Here is a 13,467-nt window from a genome sequence, read left to right on the forward strand (position 1 = left end):
GGTCCCCGCGCGGCACGGGCCTTCTGAAGCGGCGGGATGGATGGGCCTGAGGGCCGCAGGGACTGCAGCCGTGCGCGTGACGGGGCTTAGCTCACCTTCACCATGGGGACGTACTCCTCCGGCGGGGCGGGCTGAATCTTGCTGGACATCTCGATGACCGCTCTCACCAGGCCTGTCACGTTCTCATACACCCTGTCGTTGGACCGGTCCAGGTTGGCCGTGGGAGGGGGGCTGATCTCCTGGGGCTGAAGCTGCCAATACAGAAGCCAGTTATCTTTCCCTCGTCCAGCAGATGGCAACGTATCACCGCAATGCGGCTAGGAAGGGTCTTTAAGAGAGATCAGAGCAGATCACTTAAGGGATCTTGTCTTAGGGGACACACTTCAGTCTGAGGATGATGGAAAGCAGTTCATCCAAGTGACAAACGACTAAGGCACAACTTTTTCTAACTTTGAGCTCAGTTAAAGGAAATGAGAGGGAATCGCACGCATTGTACTCAAAGCCCCAGTTCATTCAGAGAGGTGATTCACTACCCTAAACCCCCAAAATCATTCACCAGAAGAGGAAGAACCCGGGAACCCCACGCCTCTCTGAGGACTTATGGTTATAACAAGTGGACAAGTGCAAGTCTCCTTTAAACGGACAACCTCTGTGTGCTGAGCGCTGCTGCAGCGGGAGCTGTGCGGGTGTTGCTCTGTGGGGGGCCCCTGTTCCCTCACCCACAGTCGAGATGGGGGTGAAACGAAGGAGCACATGTGAAGGTGCCCACCACAGGGCATGGGCACACAGGCTTCAGCAAGTGCTACCCAAGACAACCCGAGCCCTGAAGGCTGCGCTGAGGCCCCGGAGGAACCGCCAGTGCGTTAAAAGTCAAACCGGCCGCCCAGGCACGGAAGGACAGCACGCGTCTATCCTGACGAGACCGAGGGGCAGCAGCAGCACTCGCCCGTGTGGACTTGCTGCCAGCCCTCAGCCATCTCTGACCCCGGGACAGAAAGCGAAGGAGTGCTCCACCACTGCCCAGATGCTCGTGGTCACTCTGCGGCAAACACACGTGCTGCTTTGGGGGCAAACCAAGCGAACGCGTCCTCCCCGGGCTTCCCGCCTCCTGGTCCAGATGAGCATGCAGAGCAGGGTGTGACGGAGAGCTGGACAGACACGCAGACACCATGTGCTTACCCTCCATGGCTATTGTCGAACGGAAGGTGAGGACAAGTTAAAGGAATTTGTCAGAGAGAGGGAAAAAAGAAAAACAGTATTAATAAAGGCAGCAGACAAAACCCCCGTAAAAACACACGAGCAGAACAAGAGGAGCGGGTTCCCGCCTATTGCTTGGCTCGCGGGCCAGCCAAGCGCAGCCGCCGGGCGGTCTGTTCAGGGCACCCGCGTACTCAGTAGGGGCCTGCCATGCACCATGCTTGCTTTCATGAATAAATGAGGAAAACAACATGCAAAGCCCGAGCGTGACAATCCGGCAGCCGTGCAAGGATCCACAGAATTGGGGGTCTTCTATAAAGAAAGAGGCGTATCTATGCTGTGTTCACACAACACTGCCCGCTGGACTCCTGAGGTTCAGGAGGAACGGCACACCCTCAGTCCCTGAGCGCCCCCGACACCCGACATCCTCGGAAACAGGCTTTGACCCAGCCGTCCGCTGTGACAGAGATGCCCGACTGGGGGCTGTATTTAAAGATACCAGGAACTTCATTTAAAAACAAACGAACAAAAAATACCCCTCATTTGAACCAGTTCTTATGGCTGGGTTCTTCCTTTATTTTAAGTCTAGAAATTTTATTTAATGTTTTCTTTTCTCTATAGCTTTAGAGCTATTCTACTGTAATATGACCGACAAAGTTAACTGAGAGAAATATGGATTTCTTGACTTTTCTTTAGAACTGTCTGAATTCTATACCCTTTGGTATAGAAATTCAGCAGAATCCTAAATTCTGAGGTCCAATCCTCCACGCTGTGTGCGCAGGAAAGGGGGAAGTTGTTAGTAACAGCATCACTTCCGAGAGCAGAAGCGTTGGCACTGAGATGCTGAATGTGGCGGGAGAGCCGGCTCAAAGGGCATCAATCAGGATGGAGAGGGGGGCTTCCTCAGGTGTGGCAGCCGGGGCTCCGACAAAGAACCACGACTGGACTCCTAGAGGAGAGGGCGGTCCGTCCTACTCTGTTCAAAGCTCGTTCCTTTGTGTTCATCCTTTGCCCAGCTCTTGTGAGGGCAGCACTGTCATCATACCGCCGGGGGCCACTCCCGGGGACCCTCCCACAGCACCAGCTTGCTTTGCAGACAGCTGACACTGGCCTCCTATTTTCTTGAGCTTGACCACTTGGAGGCCCCTGGAAGAAGGTTAGGACACACCACCAACCCACAGAGACACAGGTAATCCAACCACTCGCGGTGGGAGGGGTCGTCCTGGAAGACTTTGGTAATTCAGAGCCGAAATGTAAAGCCACCAAGCAGAAACTGAGACTGGTTTCTGGCTATTATTTGGATGAATACCAGTTATACCAGGTAAAGGTAAGCATTTCTGTATTAAAGAGAGAGCTTCTTTCAGACTGGATTTGATAATAGAGATAAATACTTCACACTTATCAATCAGAGTGTATTTTAAGTAAGCACACTCTTTCCACAAAGACTTCTACTTGTTCAATATCCTATATATACCCTGTAACAAGGTTGTTTCCCCATTATATTTATTCATAATGTTAGTCCACATGTTAAAAATGAACACAGGTCAGAGGTCTAAGCTGGTGTCTGATCTACTTCTAAAGTTGGTTTTTCACTGCAATACAGGCCATTTTGAAATTTTCTTCTTTTGCTTATGAGAATGAAAAAATTTCCCTAACCCAATTTCTCTCTTCGTTTTTAAAATTTATGTAAATAAACCACATCAGGAAAGGGTTTGTCCTTTTCTGCTCCTCTGTGCTGCTAGCGGAGTTATGGGCCCGGAGGCCTGGCAGCTGGGGAAGCCAAGCCCCGGGCCGTCCCCAGGACCAGCACTCTGGTTTCTGGGAGCTGGTGACCTGTCCTTGGACAGGGGTGCCTCTGGGCCCATGCTAACCTCCACACTGCCCCTGCAGGGGCCAGGGTGGTCCGAGAGAGCAGCCTCTAGGCTGCAGGCAGATGCGCGCCTGGACATGACGTTTTCTCTGCCTGGACAACCTCTCTGACTCTCCTGCCTCTATGAGGAAATCAGCCCCTTGGCTTCTGGTGTAAACCTGGAGAGGCAGCACACAGCATGTGGATGGAAAGTCAGGTCTGCAGCTAAATGCTGGGTCAGCTATAGGGAGGCTGTACCTTTGAAATGCCCTTTAACCTCTGGGAACCGGGGTGTCTCACGTGAAAGCTGAGAAAAACGGTAAGACCACCGATCCCGTGAGGCTGATGTGAGCTTTAAACTACACAGGACAAGTTCTGCCACAGCAGCTGGCACTCAGTAAATGGTGGTTGTCAATGAAACACAGCTTATCAGGATTGATCACAGCTACTGGGTTCTAATATGTACCTTTTTCTAGGCACCATGAAGAAGGAAAAAATACCAGTCAACACACCACCTTGATTTTAGAGATATATTCTGAGAGATAACTGACCTAATGGGGAGTGGAGGTGCCCCTCCGCTTGAGTGGGCACACAGCAGGCAGCTGCAGCCGCAGCACATGCTGCTGGGCATACACAGTTGCGGTTCCGGTCGGGGAAGGATCGAAACCCACACCCCACTCCCCCGCCGCCCCAAGCCACGTGGACGGACTTGGAGACACTGTGCCTGCTCAAGGTCTCGCGTCCCCCAGGTGTCTGGCTCAACTCCTCTGTACCATCAGAAGGTATCCTAGCACTTTACCTCAAAGAAACATCCTGTCTGATAAGAAAACACTCTTGAGATAGGGTCTGACTGAGGCCCTGGACTATCACGTGAGAGAACACAGGAAAAGAGTTCCCAGTGAGGCTGGTCCTGACTCCGAGCGGGGTCTGGAGCTGATGGAGGAGCCCCCCACCCCACCGCACATCACTGCAGGGTCGGCACCTGGGATGAAAGCTGCTCACCTTGACGCCCTCGTTGTAACTGTCCCCAGGGCTGCCGAGGCTGGCCAGGCTGCCCAGGTGCCCGGGGGCTCCGGGACGCGGCGGCTTCTTTGGTGGTGCTGCAGGATCTGGTAAAGGAATGAGCCCCATTGAGTAACGTCCGTTAATGGAAAGGATGGAAACGACTCCCAAATAAACGGAGTTATTACAACAGGCACTAGTCTGAGAGAGGGCCCCCTGCAGGGGTGGGGGTGGGGTGTTTCTGGCGCATTAGAGCTGTAACTCCTGTTTTCCAGTACTTCAGGCGTGGGCTGAATTTGGTAAACATCACACATGCTGTGGTCTGCAGCGGGAGAAGCATGAACACATCACGAGGCATTCCAAAGCTAAGAAACTACACTCCCTTCAAATTACACAAACTGTGTGATGCGCAATCCATTTCTTAACTTACCTGGTTTGCCCACAGGCTGATATATGTGCTGGTTTCCAGTCTGTGGGGAAAAAAGACACGGGGTCAGTGCAGTAGGGTGCTGCGCCACAAGGCAACAGCCGCCCCGTCCAGGACGCCTGAGCTAAACACTGGGTTCAAAGGCTAACGAGACGGTTGCACCTAACATCCAGGGGGTGTGGGGTCAAGGTGGTCACAATTTCAGCATTTCTTTAAAGAAATTATGTCCACAGACGTCTCCAGTTGGCCTACAGGAGTGTGAAATCTGTGTCTGCATCTGGATGCACGGCCCCCCGCGCCCCACCCCATCACAAGAAGGGGAGCTATTGGGGACAGCAACGAGAAGAGGTTTCACAGCACTGGGACATCTATGTTGTCACTATCGCCTGAAGGAACTGGGGTGACACGCCCTCTGCTCTGCACTAGCCAGAGGCCAAGCCAGGAAGCCAGACCACCCCAGGCAGGCGCACAGACAACCAGCCCTCGTCTAGACCGCCGTGCCTACAGAGCCACCTATCCTAGGCTGACTGAATGAAAAGAAGTATGTTCAGAACCCTACCCTACTTTTGAAGAGAGACTTGCCTTGGTTACTCTAAAACAATAAACTGGCTACAATACAAGTATTTTAAGGTGCTTTCCTTTTTACTGAGCAGAGACCCACTTCTTTAAAACACAAGGATCAGGAGACAGCACACAGAGCCACAACTGCTCCTCACCCAGGACCGCAGCAGCTCCCGCCAGGTCACTGAACACTCCCTGTTTTGAAGACGACCTGATCACAGTATGGGGCTTTATTTCAGGGTACTCTGTTCTATTCCACTGACCTACGTGTCTGTCTTTGTGCCAGGACCTTACTGTTTTGATTACTGCAGCTTTGCAGTATAGTCTGAAGCCAAGAAGGGTGCTTCCTTCAGCTCTGTTCTTCCCCAAGGCTGTTTTGGCTACTCAGGGTCATTTGTGTTTCCATACATGTTTTAAATGTATCTGTCCTGGGTCTGCTAACAACGCCATTAGTGTCTTGACAGGGGCTGCACTGGTCATTTTAGCCGCATCACTTCTTCCAGTCCAAACCCACAGCAGGTCTTTTCAGCCATTTGTATTGTCTTCAGTTTCTTCCATCAGCATCCTAGTGTTCAAAGTACACGTCTTTTGTCTCCTTACGTTAAGTTTATCCCTAGGTATCTTATTCTTTTTGATGTGGTGGTAAATGGGATTATTTCCCTAATTTTTCTTTCAGATAGTTCATTCTTAGTGTATAGAAATGCAATAGATTTCTCTACGTTAATTTTGTATCCTGTAACTCTACTGAATTCATTGATGAGTTCTAATAGCTTTCTGGTGGCATTTTTAGGATTTTCTGTGTATAGTATCATGTCATCTGCAAAGAGTGACAGTTTTACTGACCTGAATTCCTTTTATTCCTTTTTCCTGTCTGTTGCTGTGGCTAGGACTTCCAATACTATGTTGAATAAATGTGAGGAAAGTAAGCATCCTCGTCGTGTTTCTGATCTTAGAGAAAAATGCTTTCAGATGTGTGTCATCTTTTCAACATAAGGAAGGAGCCCTGTGTGTGGAGATGTTAAATGGGGGACTGTGTGATTTTGCACATGTGGACTAAAGAACCCCAACATTCTGTCCGTAGAGCCCACTGTGTGTGTGTGTGTGTGTGTGTGTGTGAACACCAAACACTCTGTAGAGCCCAGTGTGTGTGTGTGTGTGTGCACACGTGTGTGTGATGGGAAAGGCCAAACCCTCACATGCTGGTGACTGGCCACATCTTCCAGGGGCCAGGTCTTAGGGGAGCTGGATTTTATAGCACAGACTAGGGAAAACTATGCATTCTCCAGCTGGCTGACAACCTGGTCTCATGTATGTATGTTTTTACATATGTATGCACACATGTGTGTATGTATGTAGGCAGGCATGCGTCTAGAAATGAAGTGGTTTATATATACCCAAAAGCCTTATTAGGGTGGAAATTTATCTCCTTAATTCCATTACCCAGCAAGTGGCAGTTTCCCTTTTTTACTGGGAATTTAAGTTTTTTCTTTTATTATTATTTTTCTCTTAATTTATTTTAACCAGATATCCATTGATGGAAATCCTAATAAAATAATTTTAACTACTCTCCCCTAAAGAACAGGGAATATTTCTAGCAGGCTTTAAATGTATTTAGAACAATAAGAAGCTAGGTCTTCAAAGAGAATTTCAGGCATTTTCTCCTACAACATCCAGGAGAAAAATTTCCTGATTGAACAAATTTTCTCTGACTGTGGAAACTTTTATAAAACACGAAATAAGAGTATACAAATTTGGCCAGATGACAACTTGTAGTAACAGTTAACGTGTGCACGTATTTCAGTATTTCAGCTTACTACTGAAAAGACTGTGTTAGTGATGGGGAGAAATTCTGTGTACTGTATGTTTTAATAACCTTGGCTGGAATGCTGGTTTCAGTTACGGAACGAGTCACTGCGTTCTGTATGACAAATACTAAAAAGCGTGGACACCCCAAGACACAAAGAGGTCCCAGTCCTGACAAGGATGCAGGCAGCTGCTTACCAGGCCCTGAGGACCTCCGTCCTCCCTGTCGATGCTGCCTCGAGAGAGCCGCACGTCAGGTTTCTGGAGAAACAAGAGCAAACCACACAGTTTCATTTTCGGCTTGAAAACCACTGATGTACTTCTGTACTAAGCGTCTTGAAGAGTTGAAAGTTCCAGAGTTTCAGAAAGACTCTCAAAGCCCATGGGTGACAAGTGCAAGTCAGTGGGCCCAGCAGAGCCCCCTTCTCTGCACGCGTGCACAGCTAACAGAACTGGCCTGCGCCCCACCCCACGTGACACACGAAGATGTGGGCCTCACCTCTCTTCCTAGCAGCACGCTTTCTTTCCCGAGAAACCCCTGCCCCGGGAGCAGGCACCGATGACGTCTTCCTGGCAGGTGGAGGCTTATTCCTACTTGGCTGTCTTGCCAAACCAGCAAATGGTCCGGTGACGGGTACCCCCCACCGCATGGTGCACCCAGAATTCGAAACCAGACAGAGGAATCTCGACTTAGTAAGAGTGGGTGAATGTCACTAACAGAAGACTAAACAAAGTAGGCCACACGCTGTGAGGGTGTGGGGCCTGGTGGGTTTCCTCCTCACGGAAACAACGCCGTGCAGTGGCCCCAGCCTGCCCCACCACGGTGCGGGTTTCACGCAGCCCACAGGCAGACACGCCGACACCTGCCCCTCTGTGCCAGGCACACTGGCCGAAGCCCATCTCAAGGGACGTTCCCCTTGCCCTCTCCAGGCTGACCACTCATTTCTTGGTCTCCGTCAGTGCACCGTCTCTTTCAGAAACCCTGTATTTGGCAGAGATGACACAGGAAAAACGACTCTTGTAAAGGAAAGAACGTCCTGATGAGGGCCAGGTGCTGAGGACACTAGCCACAGGCGCCTGTTAGAGGTGGTGACAGAGAGATGAGCTTGGTCTCTCGCTTTACTTAGATGTGTTTTCAAAAGTGAAACCGTGTCATATAATTCCGTAGCCTTCATATGACATCACACAGCGGAAACTGGCAAACATGGGAAATGTTGCACAGTATTCCAGAGTGTGAATGTTGTCACACACAGAACAAGGTGGAAGCAGCCTGGGTGCTGGCACTAGCCATCTGATGTACAAATTCAAAGGAAAAAAAGTACTCAAGCTCCACTGTCCTCAGAGTAGAAAATGCCACCAAAGCAGAGCAATGTATGTATGTAGGGTGTGGGACTTGGGTCAGGCCCCTGCACTCTCAAGCTGTGAGACCTGGGCCTCAACCTCTTCATCTGTAACACGGGTAGTAGGTGACACCACTCGCTGCATACCACCCCAATCCTCGTCAAGATTAAGCGAGGTAGTGCTGGCAAAGCACTGAGACCGCCACGTATGTGTGAAGCACAATAAAACGGCTCACCTGCTGTTTGCTGAACATTTGGGCCGTTTTCAAAATTTCAAATGCATGAACAGGCTCTGGGTGAACAGCTCTGTGTACAAACCTTTGACTAAATTCCTGAGCACTTCCTGGGCACATGTTTCTGACAGCTGAGTTACTGAGCCACAGGGTTTGAACATGCGAAAAGCAGAATGTGTCAGCCACCAGGTTGCATCTCTGTCCCGCGCCTGCCTCTGTCCATGAGGCCCTGTGCCCCAGCACCGCTGGACTTCACTGAAAACCCGCGGCCAGTCAACAAGCGAAGTGCCACCTGTTGGGACTCCCCCGCCCCTTCCCTACGTGGCACAACGCCTGCTTCTTCTCACCACACAGGTGCTAAGCTGCCATGGACAAGGGGCTTCACTTCTCCTGATCCAGTTCACCTGTATGATTATTACAAGGACTAAGTAAGTGTCTGGCACAGAAATGGTTTTTCCAGTAGTCATGTATGGATGTGAGAGTTGAACTACAATGAAACCTGAGCACTGACGAATTGATGCTTTTGAGAGTCCCTTGGACTGCAAAGAGATTCAACCAGTCAATCTTAAAGGAAATCAGTCCTGAATATTCATTGGAAGGACTGATGTTGAAGCTGAAACCCCAATACTTTAGCCACCTGATGTGAAGAAGTGACTCCTTGGAAAAGACCCTGATGCTGGGAAAGATTGAGGGCAGGAGGAGAAGGGGACAACAGAGCATGAGATGGTTGGATGGCATCACCGACTTGATGGACATCAGTCTGAGCAAGCTCTGGGAGTTGGTGATGGACAGGGAAGCCTGGTGTGCTGCAGTCCATGGGGATGCAAGAGTTGGACACAACTGAACGAACTGGCACAGAAATGGGCACATATGAGATGTTTAGCAAATATGTGCTGAAGGAAGGCTTCCAACTTGAAGTCCTCTCCCCGTGCACCACCCTGTCTTCACACCTGGACCATGGAGGAAACACGGAGGGCTGTGTCCTGGGTGGGAGCAGAGTCCTGTCTGGGACCCTGTGACCCCGTCCTGATGCTTATCTTTCACTCCCGCTAGCTGACTCTGCCACGAGGGGGAAATCAGCTCCAACATTCATTTCCTTTCTCAGAACACAAAGCAGCTTTTATATACTCAAAACGTTCTCATTTTAAAGTTAAAACCCTACCTTCAGCACAGCCCTGCATTAGAGAATGACCGTGCACACAGCAAGCAAAACAAACAGGGAGCAAAGCTTTTCTCTTTGAAAGCAGCACCCAAGAGGAAAGCAGGACCGCCCAGCGTGTTGAGGCTCTGATCAAGGCTGCTGGCTCTCTCCTGCCAGTTTGCAGGACAGCTTCCACCGCCGTGGAGCCATCTCAGAAACTGCACAGGCTGCATGACATCAGAGAAGGAGGTGGGGACATGCCACCAAGATTCCACTGTAGGTCGCGGCCCTGTGCTCTAGGCAAGAGCCTGCCACCCTGACAAATGTGTGCCAACAGAGGGGGAGGGACCTGAGGGATGCGCGACTCTCCAAAGTGCTCGATAAAAAGTCACCTCACACAACGAGGTAGGGCCTAAAATTGGATGCTTCCATAAACAGCTGCTGATTCTGATCTATTAGAAAAGAATCTGGGAATCACTACTGACAAAGCAATGTTAAGTATTCAAAGAAGAAGGTGACTCCCCCACCAGGATGCAAGCTGAGCCCGGAACGGCATGGCAGCTCTGCGCCCGGCACAGACCGAGGACCAGGGTGGCTCAGAACAGACTTGTTGGTGCCAGGGCGTTATGAGACAGAAGCAAGAGGACGAGCATCTTCGGAAATTTCTACAGCAATCTAAATAGTAATTTTTGGGTCTTTTGGAGCTCAAAATAAAACTTTCTGTATCTTTAAAAAATTTTCCTTTTTTCTAGTAACTGCTTTTTATTTCACTAGAGTATCAGGTCTATAATGGTTTAGAAAAAAAAAAAAAAGGTTGGGAGCGGCCTGCAGGTATTCTGGTTGAGGTGCACAGTCCAGACTCTCAGCAGCACCGCCTCCCGGCTGATAGAGAGAAAAGCCCTTGGAGAGATTAACGGCGTACTTCCCCCCGCTCCACTGTTCACAGGTTACATGCTTAATCCTCAATTCCACCCAACAGAAAAGTGCCCTTTACAGAGGACATTGTAGCTACTTCACAGATGAATACGTTAAAGCGTAAAGCGGTAAACAGCTATGTGGGTCACAACAACTGGGACTCTCAGCCCTCATCCGGCTGACCCCGAGTCTAGGCTCCTGCGCTCAGTGTGCCCTTGCCCCGGAACGCTCTGCAGCTGCTAGGCCGGCCCTGCACGCCTCCCCGGCTCCATCCTCTCTGCCACAATCGGGGGCTGACCTGGGGGGTAGGCCCGGACGGCAGGAAGGATGGAGGGCCCCGGGCGGTCACCCACTGGTGGCCACCAGCAGACTCTGAGTCAGAGAAGGACAGGATCAGAGCCGAGTTTTAGAAACATCACCACGGCTGGGGCAGGAGACACAGCTGGGAGGGGACAGGACTGCAGAGGGGCCAGGCGTGGCATTCATTCCCCCACCTCCTCACCTTGCTCCCCGGTCGGTGGGGCTGCGCCTCGCCCACCAGTCACCCAGGCTGACGACTTGCTTGCTCTCAGCTCCCCCGCCCCTACCCCGCTACCTGACCCAAAGCTGATGCGGCGGCGGTTAGGCAACTTGTCTCATGGCACCAACACTGTTTTGATCTTGAAACCGTAACAATGACAATGATAAACCATTCTTGCTTATGAAGATCAACAGGAAACTCTAATGAAACATCACAAACAAGATAAACCAGGACCTTAAAAGGATGTCAACCATGACTTACTGGGGACTCCTCTCTGGAATGTGATTCCAGCATAAAACCAAGCAAAATGCTTCACACACTTCATCATGTTAAACCTTTTAAAAGGTTTTTAAAAGTTATTTTTTGAAATATAAAGCCAACATTATATTATAGACGTTAACTTTAAAAATAAAAGCAAGAAAAAAAAAATAAATAAATAAAAGCAAGAAAAGCAGGCAAGGACTTATTTAACACCAAAGTTGGCAACAGATGCTTCAGGCAATATGAGATACATAACTGAAAATAAAGGGAAAAAATGTTTTTAAAAAGTGACAATGGTGCATTCAGACAGCCCAAGGAAGTCAGTCAAAAAGATTTCATGTGATAAATATTGTTATATACAAGGTAACTTCCTAAAACTCAATACATATTCATATACAAAAATAATAACTAAGAATGACTCAGATGGTAAAGATCTGCCTGCAATGCAGGAAACCTAGGTTCGATCCCTGGGTCGGGAAGATCCCCTCAAGGAAATGGCAACCCGCTCCAGTATTCTCACCTGGAAAATCCCACGGACAGAGGAGCCTGGCGGGCTACAGTCCATGGGGTCACAAGAGTCGGACACGACTGAGTGACTAAAACAACAGTCAGTGAGAATGAGACACCAAGCTGCCAGTGAGGGGAACTCTGAATGAACAGGCAGTGATTTAGCGAGGCAAGAGCTGGACTTAGAGGAGATTCCGAGGCTGTATGGGAGGAATGAGGGTCAGGAACAAACGGCGCAAGTGTCATGAGTTCAGGGGACCAGGACACCACGCCTGTCACAGGACGCGGCACTGACTGGAGCCCCGTGGCACAGGTTACACGGCTCACTAATGTGTCTTGAACACGAGTTGGAGGCTACTGGACTGACAGAAAAGCTCTACGTACGGAGAGGAGGGTATGCGGACTTACACATTTATCAAAACTCATCCAACTGTACACCTAGGATCTGCATGTCTGTGGTATGTAAAATCTCAGTTAGAAGGAACAGACCCAACAGCTGACAGCCGGCAGAGTCTCCAGTCTTGATTCCGGACACCTGCCATCACTCAGACAGTGGAGCTGGGCTTAGGCATCCAGCTTCCCCACAGACCAGCTCTTCACGAGGCTGAGCACGCCTCCTGGGCCTGTCCACCTTGAAACCCCAATCTGTGTGCGCCTGGGCACCACATGCACCCAGCTCCACACAGTGCCCCCGGCTACCCCGGCTCAGAGCAGCTCACAGCCTTGGCCTTCCTCAGCCCCCAGGAGCAACCACAGACCAGACACCGGTACTGCAATACATTCAGCTTAATCTGGAGAGTTTGTGACAGTCACTTTTAAAATACAAATAAATGAGAGCAAATAGGCTATCTGTCTTATAAACAACTGGCTGTTGATTTAAGTGTTTCTGTGCCTGAAGGACTCCCAGAGTCCTGAACACGGCTGTATCCCCCTCATCGATGGTGTCCTGTCCCTCAGCACAGAGGGTGATGAGAGGCCCCAGGGGATGTTTACGGCCCAGGGGACCAGCCCTGGACCCCCGGATGTGGGGCTGGGTGAAGGCTCCCCGAGTCCTGCTCCATCCAGCCATCCTTTTCTTCCGCTACTTCAGGAAGGAGGGCTGACAGGGGAGGGCTTGGGAGACTGAGGCCCCCGTGACACACAGAGACCGCTGTCACCACTCCTCTGTCCCCAGGGACTTCTGAGGCGCTGCTGGCAAGAGCTGTCCCAGGAAGACGCTTCCTGCCAGGAACCCCAGAGGTGTGTGGGCGGAGGGCTGTGCCCCTCAGACCGTGAACTCGAGGACCCAGGAAGGCAAGCCTGGGGCCTGCCCGTCTAGCCACCGGCCTGCAGTGGTGAGAGGCAGTGTCTTGTGTGCAAGCGGCCGCTTTAGCGGGAGTCGTTTCTGTGTGAGCATGGCAGCCATGCAAAGCCACAGAAACGGTTCTATGTCTGAGCCCGCAATGCCACTGCTGATGTCCTAGAAATTTACCCGGAAAAAGTCAGTTGGGAAAAGCAAACAACCCACTACTACAAGTCTGAGGGCACCAACGCTCCTGCTCTGGACAAGATGGACCCTCCTGCCATCTGGCGGGACAGCGGGTGCCCCGGGGCTCGAGGAGTGGAAGCATCGCGCGTGCGTCAGTTACCAGAAACCTCTCCTCCTTCTCCAGCCAGCGCTGGTCCTCCTCCATCTCCTGCTGCTGCCGGATCAGCCGCTCCTCCATCAGGT

General features: G+C 50.7%; 1 protein-coding gene across 10 annotated transcripts in view; it reads right to left on the reverse strand.

Moving 5' to 3' along the window:
* The window catches only part of PTK2 (protein tyrosine kinase 2), a 194,671-nt gene that overhangs the window by 5,256 nt on the left and 175,948 nt on the right, over positions 1–13,467 (reverse strand). For 6 of the 10 annotated variants that reach the window (XM_010834795.1, XM_010834796.1, XM_010834794.1 and 3 more), the window contains 6 exons: positions 13,385–13,467; positions 7,038–7,100; positions 4,479–4,518; positions 4,049–4,155; positions 1,180–1,188; positions 96–251 (listed from right to left, as the gene is read on the reverse strand). In XM_010834795.1, the coding sequence (XP_010833097.1) occupies positions 96–251; positions 1,180–1,188; positions 4,049–4,155; positions 4,479–4,518; positions 7,038–7,100; positions 13,385–13,467 (458 nt within the window). The remainder of the gene's footprint in view (positions 1–95; positions 252–1,179; positions 1,189–4,048; positions 4,156–4,478; positions 4,519–7,037; positions 7,101–13,384) is intronic. The other 4 variants (XM_010834797.1, XM_010834799.1, XM_010834801.1 and 1 more) reach the window with 2 other exon arrangements.

This window comes from Bison bison, unplaced genomic scaffold (genome assembly GCF_000754665.1).
Source record: "Bison bison bison isolate TAMUID 2011002044 unplaced genomic scaffold, Bison_UMD1.0 scf7180017864036, whole genome shotgun sequence".
NCBI classification, from domain to species: domain Eukaryota; kingdom Metazoa; phylum Chordata; class Mammalia; order Artiodactyla; family Bovidae; genus Bison; species Bison bison.